The following is a 14,169-nucleotide window of genomic DNA, read 5'->3' as shown; positions in this document are numbered from 1 at the left end:
AAGTGTATTTTCTTCTGTCCAATTGGGAACTTAAAAAAAAAAAACTGACCAAATGAAACACAATCTCTGTTAACTAGAAGGCTTTATGTTCCATAATTGACCTGAACATGCAAGTATTTTAGTAAGCACCCTTAGTTGTGAGCCTCTGTTTTGATGGCCTTTGGGAACATAATGAAAGCCCTCTACAGAAACTCAAAGCATGCACTGTAACTCCTCACACGCCACTAACCACACCACCCTTCCTTAAATTGTCTTTCTGCAGGAGCACTCAAGTGATTCCGCACCAGCAGATCACTTCTCCTCACCAACACGGTGGAACCAGAGCCAAAATCAACTCAGCACTTTGCTCAACTAGCTGTTATTTCAGCTTTGCCCTCATGCACTCGCCATTTTACTTTAATGCCCTAATTTAAAAATCCAAGTGCTGTATGAGAATGCAATCCCAAACCCAATTTTCCCCCACATGCCTCAGAGGTTATTCAGCTGGCACCTACAGCAAGCACTCGATGACAAGTAATGCTTCACCATAAAGAGAGACACATCTTCATAGGTACGTACATCTTATTTCCCAAGATTTTCATGCTGCCCAGAACTTTCATTGCTTCTCTTAAAGTGCTTGCTAAAACAGCTTAGCCTCCTGAAGTCACAGCAAGAAAACCAGTTTTTAATCAGACATCAGATATCCCATGTCTTATGGAATATCTGCTTAATCCATTTCTTTAAAATGTACCCAATTAGGTACATTTCGAAATATATTAATACACTCCTTAAGAAAGGTGCCTGTCTCAGAGCAGGCATAAGAAGAGATTGCTTAAAAAAGTCCTGACCCTCATGGCTTGTCCACACGATAAGTATGTACAAATACAAATACCTGTAGATTTGTAGTGTAAACCGTAGTGTAAAATAACAAATTTAAAACAAAACAGGAAGTGTTTTTGGGATGGCCCCACAAACAGTCACATAAGCATAAACAAATGTTGGGTGAAATTCATGAGCAGAATCTTCTGAAATGGGCTTGCCATGGAAGAGAGAATGCTGCTGTTACATTGGAGCTCCCAGAGGCTTCAGGACAGGGTCCCCATGCAACGTTGTCAAGTGTTATCAGCCTGGAAGACCTCCCAGACCTGCAGCCACTAAGAATCAGGTTATCTGATTTTTTTCTGGGACAGCAGGGCAAGCTGTAAGTGCTCCTATACATTACATCTTTAAAATTGGGCCAGAGCCCAATTCAGTTTCAAAATAACAGGGTAAAAGTGCAAGAAACACATTTGCCATTAGCAGTCCCATACACCTTTTTTTAACACAGTCACCTTCAAGATCAGAGGATGGACATGGACTTGATATGGGCTTTACATTCTGGCTTTATTGTTATGACTTAATTATCTATAAGCTATAAAAAAGCACTGTTGCAGACAAAAAGACAAGGATAATTTCAGGCACCCTGAGGTGATGGCACCAAACTATCTACAGGTAGAAGTAAACATTAAAGACATCAAGTCTTTCTGGTGAAGCATACTAAAGAGGATTTCTTGATAAAGTGGAAGTACCATAAAGACCATTTTACCTGAGCCCTTATACAATACAGGTCACTAGTATTTTTGTTCTCCAGCACACCATCTGACAGTGATTCTGCTTACCTTCCTTTATTATCACAGTGGACCAGGATCTCTATAGCACCTCATCCTACTAAGCAGGATAATTGTGCATTTAATGCCACATGACTCCCAAACTATTGCAGAAAGTGTATGAGATCTTCTGTTCTGTGTGAATACGTTAGATTTCATGACAGTGACAGTTCACTACAGGATTTAATGTGCTAGCTGACCTTGAGGTCCTACGAAATCTTGTATGAGGCACAGAATGAACTGATAGTAGGTCAACAGAGAGCTCTACTCACATTTGGTGATTTATTACAGGTTTGTTTGCATGGATGGTGTTGGGGAAAGGCCCTTTTATACTTATAAACTGAGTATTTGTATTACTCTTCAGATCTACTCACCATATGAGATCAGTGAATCCTTTGTGCTGGTGCATGCTTGGAGAAGAGCTATTCAACATGGAGAGGATGCACTCCAAATAAAGAAGCTGAAGTTGTCGATTGTCACTGGCAAAGAGAAAATATGACATTCATGTCACATTGAAACAAAGATTATTTAATTTAAAGTAACTACGTTACTTCACTTGAAAATTATACCACAACTTATAGCAGTGATTTATTTTGCTTTTTCCTATGGACTTAGAATGGTGTGATCACCTTTATCACCCTGTTTATTTTGTACTGATCATGTGCAGCAATCTATTACTTTTTGTACATAATGTAAAGAAAATAGATTTAAATCATCAAATTTCAGAGTGAATAACAAGAAATCTACGTGACAGAAGATGAGAAAAATCACAATAATTTTTCAAATTCAATCTGAAAACTTGAGGTAGAAGGAACCCTTAAACAGAGGAAAAGGAGACAACCAGAAGATGTTGGAATATTAAACAGCTTCTTCAGGTAATTTGAAAGGCGTTTAGGCTGCTCTCTTCTGGTTATTTTTTTCTGTTTTCTTGATGACAACCAATAATGGTCACAAGTCAATGTCCATAGACAGAAAGTTATATGACCACATGGCCACCTTTCAGGGCCTTGTCAGTTACTCTGTATAAATTAAACACAAAGTGAGCCTCAAGAGGAAGAGTGTGAAAGACCCTGTGGTCATTTGGAATCAATGTGCTTGCAATGTGCAATGTACTTGTACCTATTCTCAGAATTAGCTGCAGGATTCAGGAGACAAACAAAGCTGAGGTCTGCCATATGAAGGTAGCTTCCCATGCCAATTGCACTCACATTCTGATTTCCATTTCTAAAAAGAAATGCTTCTCTCCATGCTTTTTTGGTCCAAGATGAGAGCTGGAGAAACGTATTTTATGATGTACGACAGTAGGTAAAGAAAGCTGTAAAGAATGGATTTATCTTAAATGAAATTAAGGAACGAGAAACGTCTGTTTTCTGTCACTGTCTGCCTCAACGCCTTCTGTTCACCTCGATGAATTTTCATCCAAGTAGAACAGCGTACATTTCACATTCCATATCAAAAATAATGAATCCTGAAGTTGAAGCTAGATTTCTAACTCTGTGCTATGGAGGGCTTAAAACTGCTGGCTGGTATCTTTTCTTGAGGTGATAGCCTTTTCTTCACAACAGTCCATACCTATCAGCACAGATGCATGTATTTCAGTTACAATTGCCTTCTTTCCTGACAGCTTTTTTTACAATATGTCTTAATGCATATTATCAACATCTTTCAATTGATACTTGCATGAGCATGCACAGGGCATCCTACATTCCTGATTACTACCAAAATATCGTGGTAAGAAATTAATTTTGTACTCCTGCACAACTCAGTGTAGCTAATAGGTTTACATCACTGCTGCCACAAATTCCAGAGTCACCAGAATCACCAGTGGTCCTGCGACAAATTTCAGCTCCCTGAACAATTTCTCATCACTCATACTGTGCCACCCACAAAATAAAATTTTAATAAGCTTGAAATTTAGAAGAGAAAATTAAAATAATCTTCAGACTAAGAAACTAGAACAGGCTGGATGGTGTACCAAAACCTCACTTCACTGATCTGGAGGTTAGAAAGGAGTATTAGCTGCTGCCAGCAAGGTCTTTTGAAGGAGGTACCAAAATTGGCCTTGAAAGAAATAAAGACTTTTCACTCATGAAGTTAGTTCTTTAACAAACCTCATTAAATGTATTTCCCTCAGATTTGGTCAGAATCCTTCACTGTACTTTACTCATAGAGATGCTAACAGTCTAGGTACAAGCATGAAGTAAATCATGGATGAGTGAGTTTTTGTAAGTCCTATAAATTTCTTATTGTGCTTTAACAACAACATGTCTAAATCAGTTCTAATTTAGTACAGTTTTACGAGGGGGGGGATTGCAGGTAACTTTTTAAAAGACTTCTGGTGATTTTGACATATCCTGTCAGTTAGTTTAGTTTTGTTATTGCACATACAGTAATTCAAAGTTATCATCATTTGGTGGACAATACTTACCAGATGATAGATTTTTACAGCTTCACATATGGGCAAAATTACAGTTTGATACAAAGAATGAATCTTTCAGCTGTTTTTGCCGTTATTTTTAGCTACACGCTTTTGAAGGTTTCATTTTATTGCCCTGTAACTATGCACACAACTTAAAAAAAAAGTTCCTTTGGAAGATTCAGAAACATGCTTTCGCTTTCCCAAATGCTGATACCAATTAAATAGTGCTAAGTGAGGCACTTGTCCCTTTCAAATCATGCTGTAATTAGATATGCTTATGGGAGAAATGTCTAGAGAAGAATAACACACAAACATGTTTGTACAGAGTTCAGCTCAAGTAGTTCCTAAGCCAAAATTCTCCTGAAAAAGGTACAAAATAAAATAAGAAATAAAAGGATGCATCAGCATATGCTTATTCTTTATTTTTCTCCTTTCCCTGAGTTCCTCACAGGCTGCTTTCAGAGACATACAGAGCCTGGTGGTCCAACCAAGGAGACAGCGTGGTGCTAAATGTAAAATAGTTTCAGATCACTTTTTTCACTAGCATTCAGATAATATTCTTTGCAACTGGCAGCAGCAGCAAGTTAGTTTTATTTTACTGACATAGAAACAATGCTGTCAAGTATGAACTTGTTTTTCCCCTTAAATTTGCAAAAAAAAAAATCTAGTTTGCTATATTTACATTCTTTAAATAGTTTTTGTATGGTTGCATTGCTTTTGGTTGTTTTTCTCTCTCCTATATCACTTAATGCTTTCTTTTTTTGGCTCATTTCTTAACAGACGTTTAGTCAAGCAATGCTAGAATGCCACAGGAAGTAATTCTTAATGCATCAGTAAGTATTTACCAACAAGAGACTCTACTATTTTAATGCCATGTAACATCCTATTCCTGCATATAATAATCACGTTTTAAAAGTTAGGCTCATGCATTTTTAGGTAGAGTGTATGAAATTTCTAAATGTAAGGAATGCTTTTGGTAATGCAAATTATTTCAATCTGATAAATGCTGCCTTTCCAAGAAGGACATATTAATTCATTCTGCATATTAATAACTGCTATTATGTTTTTCCATGTCTCTTTTAATTGTTCTCTCTACAATGATTGTTTTCATGACACCCAGCTAGCCAGAAAAGAAGACTTCTCCTTTGACAAGCATTTCGCTACTGTATGGAAGTTACTTAGAGAGTAGATTTACTGGAGGCTCTTTAAAGCACAAAGAAAGCAAATTAGTATCTCATCTCAAGTGAGGATTAAATTAATGCATGATGAACAATACTTCTTCTAACAAACACTTCATTTAATCACAGTTTTGCTCCGTAATCCCAGAACTACAACAGGATAATCACATGTATCAGTGAAACTCTCCAAGTAACAAATTCAAATTATAAACTGAAAGAACTCACTTTACGACAGCCTGGAGCTTCTCACAGAGCACAGTGAGGACAGATACAACATCATCACAAAGAGACTCAGCTGAAGTACCTCCAAAAAGGACAAAGATCAGAGGCATTACATATGTGTAGCTGGACTGCAACCTCAATTCAATGCATGGACTTTCAAAGTTGGTTGGAGCTTCTAAATAATGAGCAGGGCTGTCAAAATTTAGACGAGATACAGCAGGAAAAGTCCTAGATTGGAAAATGATCTCTGTACAATGAGAAACCAGTAGTCTTAAATCCAGAGAGAGCATTGATTGCTTACATGCATTTACAGACGGTTAGCTGAAATCCAATTACGATAATAAAATAAGAAATAATAATAATAAAAAAATAAAAATAATATATAAATAATAATAAAGGACTTGCTCCAGTACTTCTGTCTGGCAGCTAAAAATATCTGCATCTCTCCACGCAGTTTGTCTCTGCTACACAGAGGATAGTTGTGCACTTCCAAGATTTTAGCCTCCATCCACACAAGTTCTCCCGCAGAAATCCCTCAGAAAAGATGAAAAGCAGGGAATATTTTAAACAATCAAGGAAAATGGTGGATGTTAAGCCAGAATAGGAGTAAAAGAAAAAATTCTGTTATAAAATAATTGTTTGGCAAGTGTGAACACACCTTTGCTAGTGATGCGCTTTCAGAAGCTGCCATTACAAAAACCCTACCTCTGGCCTGAAATACAGTAACACAGTCATTTCCAGATTCTACACCCTACTCTAAGAATCTGCTTCAATTTAGGAATCCACTTAATAAATCTTTCTCCAGAGCACTGAAACACCTTAATTATGGAAGTTAGTGCCTTGAAGCAATCATTTATTACAATGATGTTAACACGGTTCAAGTGAAGACACAGCTGAAGTATCAGGAGGTAACATGGCTGTCTCAGTTCTTATCCCAGGTAACACAGACAACGTGATGCTATGGAGAAGGTAAGAAATCCTTAAGAAGAAATTCTGTGATATCAACAGCAGTGTTCTGATGAAAGTAAAGAGAGGATTAAAAAAGCTGAATTGGAAGGAATCACTAAAAAAGTGGTAGATACCTTGACTCTTGAATTTCTGCAGGACATCATTGTTTTCAATTGTCTGTTGAGGAAAGACGAATGTCATATAATCAGTGCATGTAATAGAAAAAGCACTGTAAAAACAGTGCTTTCTTAACAAACCCATGCCCTCTACCCATTTTTTTAAGCGAAGCTTTTGCATAATGTTTTCAAAAGTACCTAAAGATCTGTTTAAAAATTTAGATTTAAGAAACTCACATCTCATTTAGCTAAACCAGGATCGCTAAGTCCTTAAGGGATTTATTAGGAGTACACAGCAGTAAGTAGGCATTTAGGTACCATTGAAAACAACTGAGAGGAAAGTACAGTCTAGATTTCACACAGTACTTAGAAATCAAAGTAATTTAAGTATTGGAGTGTTTATCACACCTTCATCACTGACATTCCAGTGCCAACACGATTAATGGCAATCCGGAAATAGAAACAACCTCTTACATCATTTGGTTCAGCTGTGGTACAGGACTCCTCTTATCAATGCACAAAAGGTTCAAGCCAAATTCTTCTCTCAAACATCAACAACAAACTGCAATGGACTAAATGCAGCTATCACATACTTTCAGTTACTCTGCGGTTAAGAACAAAACTAACAAAATTGAATTTTCAAACCCACACTGAAATTTCAAAACTACAGTTTTCTTTTTTTTCTAAAAGTTTTGTCTAGTAAAATGAGCCTACTTAGCATAGAGAAAGGATAAGTTTAAGTAAATCTGTGAATTCCATTCTGCAGGTGCTCATTAGGATAAAAATAGTCTAGTCTAGCAATGTAAAATAGAAGTGGTCACCTTTAGCCAAAACAGGTGTAAGGAAAATAATCTGTACAAATACAGTCCTTAAAGTTTCCTAATAAACATAAACAATAAAACCCTGTGTGGTGCCAGGAGTTGGACTCAATGATCCTTATGGGTCCCTTCCAACTCGGGATATTCTATGATTCTATGAAACAGAAATTGGCCTTTACAAACAGAACCTTTTTGATTATACACAAAGAAGCATGAACAAACGTAAGAAGCCGATGCCATTTCATGTGCTCAGAACATTTACAGTTTTGCTGATGATGTGCAGGGATTTCATTCAAACAGCTCTCATGGATTTTAATAATCCAATAAATAGAACTTTTTGGTAACAACCATGCGGACAAAGTATTCCTTTGAATTATCTTCAATAAAAAAGAATAACAATAAAAACTCCATTACCCTTTCAACAGTTGAGAATTGGTTTGAACTATGTAGATATTTGTCATACGAAATATTCTGGCAAAAAAGATTTCAACAAACCTCAGGAAAACAAGCAAACAAAATTAAAAAATGGGACGGAAAAAGGTCAAGGTAGTCTGACATCAGAACAAAGCCTCTTTTGTTTAATGGAAGGAGAACAAAGATCAGCCAAGCAGGGCTGACAATGCGAGAGTTGCATTTCTGATAGACTGCTCTGATGCAGGCGCCGAGTCAGAGCCCAGAAAAGCTTTCAAACGGGCTTAGTTGTGGAAGTTTCAAATAAAATCCATAAGGCACAATAAGCCAGTACAGTACACTGCATTCCGAGAAACAAAAATGTATGCAGTCATGGAGATGGAACCATTTGTTCATGCCAGAAGGCTCACCATATTTTCTTGCTTTTGTCGTAACTGTAAAGTCAAGTCACTCAACATTTGGCTGAGGGTTGCCCGCACAGCGGTGTTTATGCTCCGCTGGTGACAGCTAGATACATATGTCTCAATGCAAACCTGATGAGGAAACAAGACAGCAATACATAGATATGAACTGTAACTTACCAGTAACACACTTTTTAAGAAGATACCAAGGCCTCTTGCATGCAGATAGTCAGCCTTCCCTATTATTCCATATTACTCTTTATTAGCACACAAAAACTTTTCAGCCATATGGATAACTGAGTAAAAAGCATTGAGAAGCAGCATGCAGTTCATCAGTTAGGAAGTCTCACAGCTGCAGGAATGGTAAGGCAGAATTGGCAAAATCTCCTTCTGTCAAACCCAAGTGAGTTTGGCACTTGCACTGTACTGTAAACAATTCTTTAAATAATTATTTAAATGCTAGTTTGATTATTCGTTTCTAGATACTTACTTGTAACTACCACTCTGCAAGCCTCTATCTATAACATAAATACCCTCCAATTCTTAAAAGTTGTGGCTATTGTCATATACCTACTTGTCACATTTTTCTATAATTAATTAGTAAACACTGCAGCATATATGTACACACATATGTGTGCAGTATTATTTACTAAAGCATGTGTATTTACACCTGAAAGCCTTTGAAGGGCTTTCCTACTACCTGGACCAAATGTTTTCAGTTATCTCCTGAACTCCAGTGGTCAAAAAGTCCTAAAGCCTGTTAACCCCATAGAGCCCTTTGCAGAGGCCAAACCACGCAGTGCTGCTGACCTGCTGGCAACAGTGGCACGATTATTCTCTGGAGCTCTAACTCTTTGTCAAGAGTTCTTGAATTAATTGATGAAATACCATTCTCAACGATAGGCTGACTTTCTGGAAAGAGCGTGGTTGGTATCTTCTTCTTCCCTCCCCTTCCCATGCCTGCTGATGAGCAACAGTACTGTTCAACTGAGCTCTGATCTTACAGAAGGCCTCTGTTCTAAAACGGCTGGGCAAGGTACCTTTTGAAAAGCCATTGATGAAGAAGCACCAGTAAAAATTCGAGAGCTCAGGGCCCCAAGGAGGTATGCAATGGACATTTTGATCATTTCATGCATTCGGGGACTTCCAGCTCTATGGCATGCAAAGCACAACTACGAGCAAAACACAAAGGGGTTAGCTAATGAAACAACAGAGTCAAACAAAGCAAACTTACAAATGGTAGATGGGAGCAACAAATACACACATAAAACCAAACAACAGTCAGAACACGACTAAACTTTCTTGCAGGGGTCCAGGCAAGCATGAGAAGTTGCACACAGCAAGATCTAGTCCGTTTTCAGTACTATTAATGCTTCAGCCACATAACATAGTACTCTTCTTGTTGCTTCATTAATTTGAGACTGATAGTATTCAGTAAGATTTGAGGTGCCGATATTTTATATACATGAATTGAGACTTGCTTTTCACAGGGAGTCCCCAGAGGGAGTTCAGTTCCACGTGCAGGCAGCACCTTTCTAATCCTGCAGTGGCTCCCACTTTGCTACAGAGGGCAGGCGAGGAGAAGTAAGGGACTTGGAAAGAAATGCCAAACAGCAGGGGCACTGGAGCATAGAGCTCCTTTCTGCCACCTTTCCGTTAGAGCGAGCCGGAACAATAAATACTGAGGTTAAGCAAATGCTGAACTCTGAAATCATTTTCTGTTTCCTACTGCTTACACCTTGCAGAATTCAGATAGAAAGCAGTATTGAGTCCAACTGTTAAAGCCTTTGTCTTACCTAAAACCTGACTGGGAGGAACCCAAGGAAGCATATATGTGCTTGGTGGGATTTGCTAATTAGAAAGAGCTAGGCATTCACCGAGACAGTATTTTCTCAAGGAGTGTGGGGAAAACAGCTGTACCTCCAAACACACTGAATAAAAACATATGTGACTGCATTACAGTTTATTCTAATTCCCTGAAGGAAATAAAAGTTCTGTTTGTTTCAGTGGCAGATCTCATCAGCCCCCATCAGGGATCCTGCTCATTTTAAAAGAAAAAAGAAACTACCATTGTGCTAACTTATACCACTATAGTAGCAAGGGTTTTTAAGAGCCTGGCTAGCCTTCTGGGAAGTGAAGCGCAACTACCAACAACAGCAGGGTTTAATTCCAATCTATGGAAAAATATTTTCAGGATACTTTAAACGAATAGCAAGCCTATTGTTATTCAAATTTACAGAGAGAACAGAAAATATGATTTTTGATACAGCTTATAGCACATAGAGCATGACTAATGGATCATTTTTCCCTAAACTCAGTCACTACTCTTAAAGGCTGAAATCTGAAGGGGTTAGAGCCATTAAATGTTTTTCCCAGCATGTATTTTGTCTAACTTAGAGCTCTTTACCTACAACAGAGATGTGTTAAGCTGAATTCATCAGTTTTTGCTCTGCGTGTTAGAAAGTTTGCTGAGAAAAACTGCAGGAGAGGAAACTATCTGTATTTTTTTGGTGTGGTGCATTAATGAAAAGAGGATTTAGTAAAACTTAAGAAGTTGTAGCTGGTTCTACATACCAGTTCAGCTCAGTTCATCCAGTTGCACAATAGAATTTTATTTTCCTTTTTAAAGTAAAAAATCTCCCCCCCCCCAAAAAAAAAAAAAGAAAAAAAAAAAAAGAGGAGGAACACATCTCTAAGTGTTTACATGTTTACATACATTAATTCCACCTGGAGTTTCCGAAGAAGTATTTTAAAGAATAAGGGGTCCCTAGCCATAGTCAAGGCTGAAATATGGCAATGCTAGGGACTGATAAGCTTTTTTTAAAAAAAGAACAGTTAACACATATGTTGGGAGTAAAGAAATGGTACATGAAGACCACAAGGACACGTATATAACCCTTACACTGCTCCATGGGCATTAGCTCTCCCCTACACCACATTAACAATATAATTTTAGAACACATTCTGCATATACGTGTGCTGTGCAGGAGGATTAAGTGTTCTTGTGCATTTTCTCTAACCTGAATAAACAGCCCAGTGGCTTGCTACACACTGTACTAAAAATATATTATGCAGAAATGCTCACTTAATAGATCTGCGCGTTTGTTTTTCTACAACCAAAGCTACCTTATAACTTAATTCAGACTAAAAACTAATGGAAAAAAAAAAAGGAGAAGAATGATTAGTACCACCAGGACACCACCATGTATCTAGAGTGGTAATGAATTCTTTACCTGGAAGCACTAGGAAAAAGACAAACACAAGGCTAACAAAGCACATTGAAGCATTTGTGCTGACAAAGCACTTTATAGCCTATGCACCTCTCTTGATGAAGATTCAGTAGTTTTAGAGTTGCACCAGCACAGTGCTGTTATAGAGAACTCAAGAAAATTTTTTTCTATTGCAAAATGCAAATCAAAATAAATATGAGGAATACTGAACATGCAGTGCTGTAGTATACAACTGTCAGTAGTTTCCAAAAGTGTGCCTTCTCATGCAAGCCCATCAGCTATGTCCATTTTGCAGCTATTTCTTCATACTAGACATAAGGTAATATCGGTCCTTATGATGGCAATTATGATTTGGACTACTTCAGTTTCAGGATACACATGGAAGACGCACAATAGCTAGTGGGGAAACACTAAGTGACACCAACACTGGTATGACAGAGGCACTTACCTCAGCAATCTTCAACACTGAGCTCCCATTCAGCTCAAATGTGGAGGTATATGTTATACAGAGCAGGACCTTGAATCAAAAGAGAGAGAGGAGGGAAAGAAAATTTAAATTTCATTTGCAATTGCCTCCTTTCCTCACCTGTGTGCTTTTAGCCACAATTCCTTCCATTCTCACAGCAGATATCAGAAACTTTTAGCATCACATGTTACTGGAATAAATGAGTTGGCACAATCAAGGTGCTTAGTTTTTTCTTTCTGAAAAGCTGCAACTGTTGGCCCCAGAGGTGTAACCCAATGGATTATTTTTCACTGTCTCCTACATCTGACCAATGAAGGTAAGACAGTTCTGTGATCATCTCTGGCCTTGAATGCCAGAGTTGATTGCCAGAATCTGTTTATATTTTATCCACAAGCTTTGCATGATTTATAACCAGCCCTTCCATTTATTTCTATTAGTATGACAAACGAGAGAGGAAAAATGCATAAAATACAAATTATCACCCAGGTGACACAGATAAACATGTATTCTGTGAAAATGGCCATTAATTACTGCTTGACATGGAAAGGATTTCCAAGCCTAGGATATTTCCAGTAAATGGATCGTAGTCACTTGATAATGAGCAGCTAAAACACAATTCATAAGCCCCAATTTATGAGGGAAAGCTTGTCCTGTCTTGAACTCAACAGGAGTAAGAACTACAAGCCCTGCACCTTCCCTTGAAGAGGAGTGGAAATGTGGTGTGATCTACCAGGGGGTAGCGTGGTGGGTGAGTGGGGCAATGTGGTGACAGGTGCTGTGGTGTGATGCCTTCAGAGTCTGGTGATGTCCTGACAGTCTGATCTACTGTCCTCTCTCCTTCCATGTCTAAAATTCTCTCAGTGTCAGAATTTATGGTTTGCTTGAAAAAGCTGAACCAGCCAGAATTTCTTAGGATAAGTGTACCAGGAAAATATCAATCACACTAACAGTAATATATTGGTCCCTAGAATTTCCTTAGTCCCTAAGTACTACTGTTCTCTGCTTCAAAGGAAACTCAGGGCATCAGATAAGTTAGCATTGCTGACTCTTAATCATTTCTCTCATTTATTACACGCTTCTCAGTGGAACTAGGTTTTTGTTTTATGGTTCGATTCCTTGACAGCTATATGTGACATCCTGGGGTAATCTCCTTAGCATAGCATGCAAAACAAATAACTTTGCCACAGCACGTCTGATCAGATCTTACAAATTACACAAACAAAAAAAAGAACCAAAGGGACAAATTTGGGAAGATTATTGCCCCTGAGCATCATTTTTCTGACCTTTCATCGTATTGCACAGTTTCCACATTACGATGGAACAGTAGAAAACTGTAAAGTAACAACTTGAAATAGCAGACTAGATTCACCTCTCATTTCCAAGCTATAACATCTCTCTAGGAAGTAATGATCTCTACAGTCGTCTCAGAGCCTTCATAAAGAACAACAGAAAAAGCAGACAAATCCTTACTGTAGTACTGCTTAAGCAAGCTGCAGCCCCTGAACCCCCATCATTCCCACTTCATCTGTTTGGGAGAATTCTCCTCTGTGCAGTTATTTTGTACATAGGGGAGAAAATCCACTACTGGTAAACATGTATTTAGTAACTTCAGGGGAATTTGAACTCTGTACATGAGAAGTTTTGCTCTTACAGACAGGGACAAAAGAACCTGCCCATGGATGAGTACATCATTTTTCTGCAGAAGGACATAAATAACCTCCTTTGCATTTTGACAGTCAGTATGAAAAGATTCTATGCACTGAAATGCACTGCATCTTTAAATATTTTTTATTTTTTATTTTTTTCAGCAGAGCTGTATTTCACTTCAGGTTGTCACACTGTCATGATTTTTTTGTTGTTTGCTTCGTTTTAATCAAGAAAATACCTATTAGGAGTTTGATCCTATTCTTATGGAAGATGGAACTACTATAAGAAGGGTTCCAAGAAAACCATATGTAATGGCAATTCTATATCGTCTATATATGCCATCTTGCCCTGATTCTCACCCAGTCCTTCACAAACAGAAGCTATTAATTTGGACAAACACTAGAGGTAATGAGAACGCAAAAAGACATGCTATTCTTCTGAAGTACAATAGTCCTGGGGCTATAATCTCATTTTTAGATATTTAGCTTTTAGCTTTAGAGCAAAACAAAGTTTCTGAGCCAAGTTTTTTCACAGTTCTCAAACCACAGAAACTTACGAAGTTATCAGTCAGACTTTTTGCATACTCTTGGCTTACTTCACTTGTTACCATCTTCCCTTACAAATCATTTCTAAGATCTGGAGGATGGTCTTTCACCATGCGTAAGACTGCTCTCAGCTATGATTTTCA

General features: G+C 37.9%; 1 protein-coding gene across 5 annotated transcripts in view; it reads right to left on the bottom strand.

The window, feature by feature from the left end:
* ARFGEF3 (ARFGEF family member 3) overlaps positions 1-14,169 on the bottom strand; it is an 88,215-nt gene that overhangs the window by 39,561 nt on the left and 34,485 nt on the right. For 2 of the 5 annotated variants that reach the window (XM_035538790.2, XM_035538791.2), the window contains exons 5-10: positions 11,817-11,885; positions 9,179-9,310; positions 8,148-8,270; positions 6,527-6,569; positions 5,448-5,526; positions 2,000-2,104 (exon numbers count right to left, since the gene is read on the bottom strand). In XM_035538790.2, the coding sequence (XP_035394683.1) occupies positions 2,000-2,104; positions 5,448-5,526; positions 6,527-6,569; positions 8,148-8,270; positions 9,179-9,310; positions 11,817-11,885 (551 nt within the window). The remainder of the gene's footprint in view (positions 1-1,999; positions 2,105-5,447; positions 5,527-6,526; positions 6,570-8,147; positions 8,271-9,178; positions 9,311-11,816; positions 11,886-14,169) is intronic. The other 3 variants (XM_035538794.2, XM_035538793.2, XM_035538795.2) reach the window with 3 other exon arrangements.

The sequence above is a fragment of the Cygnus atratus genome, chromosome 3, assembly GCF_013377495.2.
Source record: "Cygnus atratus isolate AKBS03 ecotype Queensland, Australia chromosome 3, CAtr_DNAZoo_HiC_assembly, whole genome shotgun sequence".
Lineage (NCBI taxonomy): Eukaryota > Metazoa > Chordata > Aves > Anseriformes > Anatidae > Cygnus > Cygnus atratus.
The sequence above is the reverse complement of the archived record's forward strand: the minus strand, read 5'-3'. Positions and strand labels throughout refer to the sequence as shown.